We start from the raw sequence: 10,729 nt of genomic DNA on the forward strand, positions 1-10,729 counted from the left end.
AAAAACCATTTTTATCCGTGTTACAAGGATATTGTTTTGCTAACATTTACACTTGTCAAGTTACCAATATTATTGATTTTTTTCTAAAACATAATAAAAATTAGTTTAATTGATATATTTCACGTTTAATTGTTTACAAATAATTATTACATGTATTATTAGAATATTAAATACTAATAAAAACAATATTTAATTAAATAAAGTTCCAACTAACTAATATGATTGTTCAACGATAAGTAAATTTGTAGAACTGTTAAAAGACAAAATTACTTTCTTGTTAACTAATCGCAACAAAGTAGTCATATTTTTCTATAGCATAGAAATAATATCAAATGTTTTACCAAATACAAAAAAAAAATTGTGAAATTTAATTCTTAATAGTGTTAAGATATTCAAATTTATTTGAAGAACCAAATATCACCTCTAGATGTACAGATTTAAAGAATAAATCAAAGTAGAATTTTATATTAAAATTATTATACCGAGAATAAAATAGTCCAAGATGAAGTTGAAGTTATTTACAGAAATCGCTCTACCAGAGCGGATAACTTCTAGCTTTTGACATAAAAGTATAGATATGTATATATATTAAGTTTCAGAAGCAAAAATTGCTCCTAGACATTCCAACATAGCTTTTCCCGAAGCCAAAGGCTCAAAAGCACTTTTCGAAGTTGGCCCAAACACTCCCCACACCCCAGGTAAGGCTCAAAACCAAACAACAGCAAATCTCAGAGTCATTTTTTTCAAAATCTTCTTTGACACAAAATCTCAAGCAATTTCTCCATCAAGCTTCACATTTCTCACTATATATAACGCAGATTTCGACATACAAAACCAAGAATCCTAAAGGGTAAATTCTTCAGCTGATCATAATAAATAACCAAAAAGAAAACAAGAAACATAGATACCACAATCATATGAACAACTAATCAAGGAAACGCCACATCCACCTGAACAGAAGCGAAAGCAGCCAAGAATCAACACCGTAAAATTTCACAAGATCGTTCCCCTAAAACATTCCCAGCAAAGAAACAGAATCATATGCAAGAATTTCAGGAACTACGTACCATGGGGAAAACGTGGGTGGCAGAGGCTGACATATCTTCATGAGAAGCTAAATGGGCTGCGATAACACCGCTTCTTCTCCTCACCATTTGATTCTCCATTTCGCTGCTTATCGCAAACACACACCAAATCCAGCAAAAGGGTTTCTCGGATAGAGTTTGCTCTTGGAGTTGGAACTCAATTTAAGAGCGTGTTTTTTGTGGATATTTTTGCTATTGAAGTGACGAATGATGATGATTTTGATGTAAAGTGCAGATATTTTTGTGGTGATCAGAGCCAAAAATATCTTTTAATCCAAAAATATCAGAAACAGATATCTTTGCAGCTCTGGATTGGCACTACAAACTGCGTTGAAAATTAAATTTGTGATATTAAAGTTTTTTTTTATATTATATTAGTCCATGGATCAAGTTGTATATAATAAATAATCTTTTATATTTTAAAATATATTATAATAAAAGTAATATATAAAATAGTACAGGACATTACTAAAAAAAGAAAGAAAAAAATTATCAATAAATATAGTTAGTTATTTTGTTATGAAGGACATTTTCGACCTTACAAAAAATTGGTACAACAGTATCATTAATGGTCATTTGTGAATATGAAGGAGTTTTTCTTTTATATTAGTATAGGGGATAAAATAATTATTTTGATATTATAATGATTTTTATAATTTTAATAATGGTAATATTTGCACAAAAATTAGCACTTGTAAGGATGGTAATATTTATATTATATAATTCATTTTAGGCAAAAAAAAGTTATGTTTATTTAAATGATATTACTTATTCAAAAATTAAAAAAAATAGATGAATGTATTGTTTATCTTAACAAAGCGAGGCGGGACGAGATTTCATAAAACGGGATAGATCTCGAGTGCGGATAGACCCACCCGAGACCCGCCTCATTGCTATTACTATTTATAATAATTAGTGATAAAAATAGTGCACGAAGTTCCACGGACAAAACAAGATAGTATTAACAACAAAAAAATAAGTGGTGATATTAAAAACGTCACTCATTTTATAGATTAAGCAATAATAATTTTTATTTTATCGTTATAATGATTTTAATACTGATAATATATAAGTAAAATCTTGTCACATGTTATATTAGTGACAAAAAGTTTGTGCATGCAATTTTTACTTGGAATAGTTAGTGATACTCATATAGGGATAATAAATATAATTGTTTTACTATATTTGTATTGTCATTTAAATTATCACTATGAAGGTGTCACAATTATAATTTTAATGACAACTTCAAACTTGTATTTAAGAATTTGTCATTAATATTATTTTTCTATTGAAGTGATTACTGACAACTTTATAAATGACTGCCAATAACAATTCTATTATGACAAGAAATGTCAAAATTATTGTCATTTAATATATATATATAATTATTTCAAAATTATTATTATGGGGAAATAACATTTTTATTTCCATAAGCTATGTCTTTTTCACTTTTGATCTCATTCAATATATGATTAGCACTTTTAATCCTGTAACTTACAAAAAATAACACTTTTGGTCCTTATCCATTTTGTCATCTACAATTTAATGGTGTAAGTCACGTGCCTAACACGCAATTGTTAAGTATTTTTGGCTGGAGGAAAAATTGGTCATTCTTCCAACAATAACATATGAATGCTCAACTTGGCCTACTTGATTCACTGGTGGAAGACATGATTCTTTGTGTTGTTTTTACTTGACTTCAACTTACATAAATATAGGAAAAATGAGATTCACTTTTTGTGAGAGAAGAGAAAAATCCCCTTTCGTTTGTCCTAAGTTCCTTCAAAAAAAAAAAAAATCCCTTCAAATGTAGTTATGTTTCCCACAAAGGTAGTCGCAAGCTGGAAAATATGTTAATTTTTCTTCCAACCAAAAGTACTTAACAACCACATATTGGGCACGTTGCCCCGTGTGCTGTTAAATTATAAATAAAAAAATAGATTAGGACAAAAAGTGCTAATTTTTCTAAATTATTGAATTAAAAATACTAATCCTATAATGAATAAGATTAAAAGTGAAATGACCATAACTTATGGGATAAAAAATACTATTTTCTGTATTATTAGTAATACTATCTTTTATTATAGTTTGGAGCCATTTTTTGGCACTTTATGTTGAGTTGGTACTCTTGGCAAACTCTTATGGAATTAGGAAACTTCTTGCACAGTTTAAGATTAGTCGCAGTTAATTAATTTTATTTTAGGGATGATTATATTTAATATATATAATAAATTATTTATATTATTATTTTTATTATAGTGCATTTATATGAAGTCTGTGTGTTTGTCTGTGCATCTTACCAAACATAAACATAATGTTAATTATAACTTTTTTTTTTTTTTTTTTTATAAATTATGATGCACATATAAATTATAAATTATTAGTCCTTTCTTAGTAATATCATTTTGTCATATTAAAAAATTTATTATGATATTATTATTTTTAAATTATACATGTATATGGGCAAAAATTATTTAAAAAATATAAAAAAATAATAATAAATTGGGGGTGAATATCAAATTTTTAAAGATTTGAGCAGCACCGTCTTGTCAAAACACGGTGCTGTCATTTTTTTTTCAAAAAGATAAAATAAATTCAAAGTCACCACAATTACACATCGCGCTGACATGCTTTTTAGAAAAAAAATTAATTGACTGTCACGACGTTCTCTGATTGCGGTGACAATAATTTAAAAATAAAAAAATAAAAAAATTATAATTGTGGTCAAAGCAACCTGTTGCAGTGGGTTTAGGGGAATGTTTTGCACGTAGCCAAATTATCGGAGAACCCGCTCCGGATGATGCATCTCAACCAACGAATAATTAATCAACGAGCATCGTATATTTCATGGTGTGCGAGTTGCATAAAACAATGAACCCGCATCCGATGTTTCACTATCATACGAAGTCAAAATAAATTACAATATCATACAACACAATTAATATTTTTGGAAAAATATCACTGAAAAATATACTATACCTAAAAAAATATATTACCAGCGGTGTACTTTATTTGCTTGCATATGTTCCAACGTATTCCTTACAATGCATAGAGCATTGTGAGCCGTATGCGTACGAGATATATGATACGACCACCTAAAAGTAAAAAAATTTAAAAAAAATAATTAAAATCAAAATTATTTATCACAATATAAATAAATAAAAATATTCATACTATGCAGCATATGGAGGGATAAGAAAGATGTTTTTAAATAAATTAATGTTGTTATTAGATCCGCAGTAAAACATAATTTATTGAAATAAATTTAAGTTAAATTATAATTTAATTCAATTAATAATATGTGATTACAATTGATTTTATTTATATTTATATAAGTATTTTAAATTTTAGTATATTTATTTTTGTATTGTGATTTTTTAATTTAAAATTTTTATATATTTTCTTAGGTGTTTTGATATTTAAGTAGTATATTCCACAAATAAATATAGTTTTTTATAATATTTTTAACTAATCAAATATATATTTACTAAAAAAAAATTAAATTACACAATAATTTAAATTAATCTATAATATACAATATATTAAAACATATTTAAATATCAAATAAATGGGGCAAAATGGAGTTTTATGTAATATACCCACAAAAAAGAAAAGGACTTCGACATGCAAATGTTGAATTGATTGATTGATTTGGGTGATTTTGTGATTAATAGAACATAGGTACGTGTAGGGGTTGGTGCAGCTCCCAATCCCATGAATGGAGACTTGTTCACGAGAACCGAAATCTCATGACTTCGTCGCTCTCTCTCTCTCACCATTAACCCTTTGCTCTTCGCCAAAGTTGAATTCAACGCTCCAATCAAACATGTAAAAGCAAAAGCATCTTTGAAAATTCAGCTCCATTCACGAAAAAGAAACATACAAAAAGGCAACAAAAACAAATACCAAGTAGTGAAGTTACACACTCTGCTACTGTTTCTCCACAGGAAATTTTTCTCCACGACCTGTAAAAGTCAAGTCCACTCGTCTTCTCCATCCCATTCATTGATGCCCAATCGTCAGAACCCAAATTTGACCCTCGCGCCACTCTGTTTTTGTCTCCGTTTATAACTGACCCGTCAGGGTCTTCGGTTTCTTCTTTTCCAAGAATCTCGAGTTTTCTAATTTGCCGGGTTTTCTTTGTCTGATTTGAAATTGTTCAGCTGCAGTCCACGAAAGCATAGGTGATAATCAAGAAAGATGGGTTTCTGGTGAACAAATTTATTGGGTTTCAGTTGTCTTTTTTATGATCGCAGTTGCAGATTGCAATTCGGGACTTATGTGTATTGAGTAATTTGTCAAGACTGATCTAGTAGGATTTCAATTTGTTGGGTTGTTTTCCAGTAGTTTTATTTGCTTCTTGAGGCTGATCTTTGCTGGGATTGAGGGGGATTGGTTATCTCTTCTTGAATCAAGCGAGTTTCCAGGTTCTGTTCTTGGCTGGTGTGGTGTATGGAAGTTGGAGTATTGGAAGAGTGAGGGATTTGTGAGAAAAGAATTGAGGTGATTAATCCCAAGAGTGAGGATTATACGTCTAAAAGTATATATTTGAATGATTATGGGATCATCAATGATGGATGGATCAAATGGTAGTTCAAATTCGCCGGCGCCTTTTCTGCTCAAGACATATGAGATGGTGGATGACCCTTTAACTAATCCTATTGTTTCTTGGAGTCACACAGGGCATAGTTTTGTTGTTTGGAATCCGCCCGAATTTGCGGGTGAGTTGTTGCCAAAATACTTCAAACACAATAACTTCTCCAGCTTCATCAGGCAACTGAATACATATGTAAGCTCTTTGCTTCCTCCAATGTTTTCTTTTATGTATATGATCTCTTTACATCATTCGTTACATTAAAAAAATCAAGATTCGTGAAACTCATTGGTTCGTTACATTCAAGCATTCAAGATCGTGAAACTCATTAGTGTTAATTTTCAAGTCCCATGGCCATGTAGCTATAGTTCTTTTCTTGCTTATAATGTCTGTGTGTGTGTGTGCTGTGATGCTCTGGACAATGTTTTAATATATATTTGGAGCTAGAAAGGAGATTGAAAAATTGCAGCCATGTACGGTGTTCATTAGCATATATGTTGAATTCCTAGCTTTTTAATTCACAAAGTATGCACCTCAAGTGAATAGAAATGATGAGGAATTGATGTGAACAAGTAGTCCGGGTTTAGAACAGGCTTTTTTTATTGAAGTAGCTGACTAAAACTGGAACTAACTGGATCTTGAAAGTGGAGCTCTCCAGCACTTGATGGAGTAGTTCTGTTGAATCTTGCTCTCAATTTCTGTCTGGTCGTAATCAGTTTTGAGATAGTTGCTTTGAGGTACTTGGACTCAACCATTTCTTTCTATTTGTAGGGTTTTAGGAAGGTTGATCCTGATCAGTGGGAGTTTGCAAATGAAGAGTTTATACGAGGAGAAAGACATCTACTAAAGAATATACACAGGCGAAAACCGATCCACAGCCACTCAGGTCAAGGAAATGCTGTTCCCTTAACTGACTCAGAGAGAGAGGAGTTTGAGAAGGAAATTGAAAAGCTGAAACAAGAAAAGCTTTCGCTTCATTCAGAGGTAGAGAGGCATAAAGAGGAGAATCGAGGATATGAACATCAACTCGGATCGTTAGCTCAGGTATTGCGAGTTATTGATCAAAGGCAGCAGCAGTTGGTGGTCACCTTGGCTCAGCTGTTGCAGAAACCTGGATATGCCTCAAGTGTCGATGAAAAAATGGAACCTCAAAACAAGAAGAGAAGATTTTCAGCTTTGCAATATTTATACGACGAAGCCAATCTGGATGAGAACCTGAAAAATACTTTCCAGGAGAATTTGAGCCCTTCATCTCTTCCATTGTTAAACTTGGAAGTAATAGAAAAATTGGATTCTTCGCTAACTTTCTGGGAGAAGTTTGTGCATGGGGTCAACCAAATTTCAACGGAAGATTCACATGATTTTGATTTGCCCCTTCTGCCTCCAGAAGTGGCTAATACAGAAACACCTTTGTCATCTGGAGATTCTGATAAGAATGTCCCATTTTGCACAACCGAGTGCCACACCTCAGCGCCAACACCACAAGACTGTTATTCCTCTCACAAGCTAGCTGCATCTTCAGCTTACATCGACAGCCCAGCAGTATCATCCATTTGCATTGATCCCGACTCCAGGCACAAATCCTCAGGAGTCGATGTGAACATGAGCCCAACCAAAGATCTGGACATTGAATTAGCCAAGGAACAAGAGCAATACAGCTCAATTCCTTCTGTGCAGCCCACGGTTAATGATGTATTTTGGCAGCAGTTCCTGACAGAGTCTCCAGCTTCCTCTACGACCCGGGAAGTACAACTGGAAAGAAGAGACTTAGATGATTGGAAAGATCACAGTGGATATGCGGATGAACGTGTGCCTTGGTGGAATGTCGATAAGCTTACCCAACAGATAGGACATCTAGCTCGAGTTGAGAGGACGTAATCCACCTTCCAAGATCTAATTTTCGAGCACAAGGTATTGAGCACCTACGTCGGACATTGTCCTTCAGATACAAATTTTGAAGATGCTGTGTGGTACATATTAGATGCATTAAGTTCTTACATCTTGATTTTGCTTGTTTTTGCCTGTTTTCTTCAACTTAGTGTGTCTCCGAGATTGTAAAATTGCAGGTTTTTGTACATTAGTGATTTATTAGAAACATCTGAATTCTATGTATAGTAAGTTTATAGCTAGGTTGCCTATTCAGCATCAGAGATGATCCGAATCCTTATAGAAGATGCAACAAGATTTGGAATAGAAAATCTGGTCTGCTTTAAATTTTAGACCGAGAAAAATGTATTCATCACAGCGGAGATGTGTGTAGATTCGAAATTTTATTTATTACTAACTATAAACTAGAAAAAATATTAAATGAATGATGGACTAAAATTGATGAAATAAACATTTCATACTTTTTCTTCTAGGCTTAAAACACGGTTGGTTTGCTCAATTTTATACAATTTTTTAAGTTTCTTTTGTTTTGTTTTGTTTTTTTTTTTTTTTTAAATGAAAGAAAGGAAATCCTCTTCTTTCATCTAAAGAACAACACCCCCCACCCCACCCCCCTCCCAAAAATAAAATAATAATAATAATAATAACTGAAGAGGATATTGTTAAATGAAAATTATAAAAGAGATCTCTTGTATTTTTTAATAAAGATTGAATAAATTCATAATTGCTCTTAATAACAGAGGAAAAACATCACAAGCTCCTAAGGGTGTGATTGGTACGTAGAAATGGAGTGGGAATAGAATGGGCATTCCCAAGTTCATTCCTACATCTTGATTGGTATGCTCGGATTAATTATTTTTTTATTACTAAAAATAAATAAATTACATTAATATAATTTATATAAATATACTAATATTAATATTACGAGTCGCGATTTCAAATGACCTCAAATGGGAATTAGGCAAAGTGTCTCGGGACATTTTATCTTTTTCTTTTTTGTGGAGAGGCTTAAGTAAGATGATTTAAAGGGAGGAATCCTTTGGGAATTTGAAGGGTGTACCGATTACCCAATTGTGAAGTTCAGGTGGTGACCTTCGGACACTGGCGAAATACATTCAGTGGGTTGGCTAAAGTATTGCATGCGGGAAGAAAGATGAGGGTATGAGGTGTTGTAACTTGGGGATTCTTCAATTGAGTCTGGCTTGTTAAGTTATACTACGAGTTATGAACAGTCGAAACAACTTTTAGAATCGAGTGGTAAAGGTAATGTATTTTCCAAAAAGAGCAACATTTTCAAAGCTCAAATAGGGTTAAGCCTAAGTTTTACATTGGAAGCAGAGACCTAGTGTATGCAAGTCTGCAATGGCAAGTGAGGTGTAGAGAGTCGATAGCATATGAAAAGATAAGTGGGTCCAGCACTAAAAATGCACTTGGTCAGGATGCCCGAGTGTCGTGTCTTAAGGCCAAGGATAGCCAATCTTAGAATATAGATATGGTGAGGTAGTACGAATCACCTCTTTTCTGGAGCTGGAAAAAGGAGAAAATTGGGTTGGAATAGGTTCCTTTGGCGAATGAAGGATAATAAGGAGAAGTTTATATTTTGGTAGCAAAAATCCTCAACAAGATCAATGTTTTTCGAGTGAAGAGCATGCAAAGAGGCTATATCCCAACTGCAGGTAACTTTTGAAGGCACTGCTGCTATAGCGAGCTTGTTGATTGCTTATTCCCCACTGAAGAGATTCGTCACTTCCTACTTGCTTGCCTGATCACACGGTAGAACTGTCAACTGGGACTTGATCCAATCTTGGTAGGAGTGAATATTGAAATTCCCCAATTATCCCTCGTAAGTGGATCAAATTTATCACGAAAAAGCTTGACAGGCAAGAGTATGAATAATTTTTAATTATATCCATATAGGCAAGTCTCCTACATTGGCTGCAGATGAAAAGCTTGAATAGCTTATAAGACCCAATACCTCCTTTTTCGAGTAGGGCGCATTTTCAGGACAGATCCATGAGGCTTATACGAAGCCAGAGAGGACAATACATAGCGCAATGGGCACCGATTGAGCCGCATCATTTGGTGCTATCTGTACGAAAGTTGTGATTCAATACTCGAAGATGAACACTAGATCAAGAGCATGGAACGAAATGAGAATGGGAGCCTAGGGGAGCTTGAAGGGATCTCCGAGCATGCCCCCTAAGAAGAAGTCCAACAACCACTCAACCCTAGGAGGGGTGAGGACAATCGAAGACCTGAGAAGTAGGAGGAGCGGGTATGAAGGGACCATAGACCTGCAGGATCATTTAGATCGATTCATAGCAAAAATAGACTTGCTAGACATAAGCGACAATGCATACTGTAAGTACCCTAGCCGAAAAACCATGACATGGTTTAACCAGCTACCCATTAGGACGATAGAAAACTTTGAGCAATTCTCTTAGAGTTTTCTACACCACTTTGCAATCAACAAAAGATATCTGAAGACCGCTTCATATTTGTTCACCATAGTTCAACATGAACATGAGGGCCTCTGGGAGTATGTCCAAAGATTTTAAGACATTGTGCTTGAAGTCCCGTACGTGGTTTCAAAGCCACACGAGCGTCAACGTGTGGGTGGTGTAATGGGACTAATAAGGTACCTACTTGGTGTGGTGCAAAAAGCAATTTCCAGATATAATGGACGCTGCCTCATAATTATCACCGACCAAAAATCATCCTGAAAGAAAATTGCTTTGCTCTTCGTTCTTTGTCTCGAATATGATGTTGCGGAGTTTCATTGTTAGAGTCGATAATTGTATATACTAAGCATATTCTCTCTTTATTTCCTAACTTTATAATGTGCTCTGCTAAAAGAAAGAGCAATACAATCTCTCACAACCTCATCAGCTCTGCTCGATTTTTGACTGATGAGGGTGTTGACCATTTCAATATGTTATTTCATTATTTGAAAGCGACTTATTAAATATAATTGATAATTTATAAAATGCACCATTTTAAAAAAAACGTAGTAAGAAAAAAGCCCAAATAACTCTAGAAATTGCTTTTGTAATTGAAATGCAGATTTAGATTACCTAATTAGACAGTGAAACGGCAAATTATCCAAATTTTGAAAATTGAATTACTAAGACCAGAATCTGATATCTTTTTCTCTGTCCCCATT

General features: G+C 33.5%; 2 protein-coding genes across 2 annotated transcripts in view; one reads left to right on the plus strand and one right to left on the minus strand.

Annotated features, from left to right (window-relative positions):
• Positions 1-1,344, minus strand: part of LOC105165595 — a 4,187-nt gene extending 2,843 nt beyond the window's left edge. Inside the window, exon 1 of the mRNA XM_011084659.2 lies at positions 1,068-1,344. Within this exon, the coding sequence (XP_011082961.1) occupies positions 1,068-1,166 (99 nt within the window). The 5' untranslated portion in view covers positions 1,167-1,344. The remainder of the gene's footprint in view (positions 1-1,067) is intronic.
• Positions 4,997-7,991, plus strand: LOC105165596 (heat stress transcription factor A-4b-like). Its single transcript, XM_011084660.2, has 2 exons — positions 4,997-5,874; positions 6,451-7,991. Exons 1-2 carry the CDS (start codon positions 5,638-5,640, stop codon positions 7,555-7,557), a joined length of 1,344 nt encoding a protein of 447 aa, XP_011082962.1. The 5' UTR covers positions 4,997-5,637; the 3' UTR covers positions 7,558-7,991.

This window comes from Sesamum indicum, linkage group LG6 (assembly GCF_000512975.1).
Source record: "Sesamum indicum cultivar Zhongzhi No. 13 linkage group LG6, S_indicum_v1.0, whole genome shotgun sequence".
Lineage (NCBI taxonomy): Eukaryota > Viridiplantae > Streptophyta > Magnoliopsida > Lamiales > Pedaliaceae > Sesamum > Sesamum indicum.

Bases quoted from the DNA above. Each gene is read 5' to 3' on its own strand.
- LOC105165596 (XM_011084660.2), top strand. From the start codon at position 5,638: ATGATTATGGGATCATCAATGATGGATGGATCAAATGGTAGTTCAAAT. The intron at 5,875-6,450 runs GTAAGCTCTTTG...TTCTATTTGTAG, and splicing joins TCAGGCAACTGAATACATAT to GGTTTTAGGAAGGTTGATCC.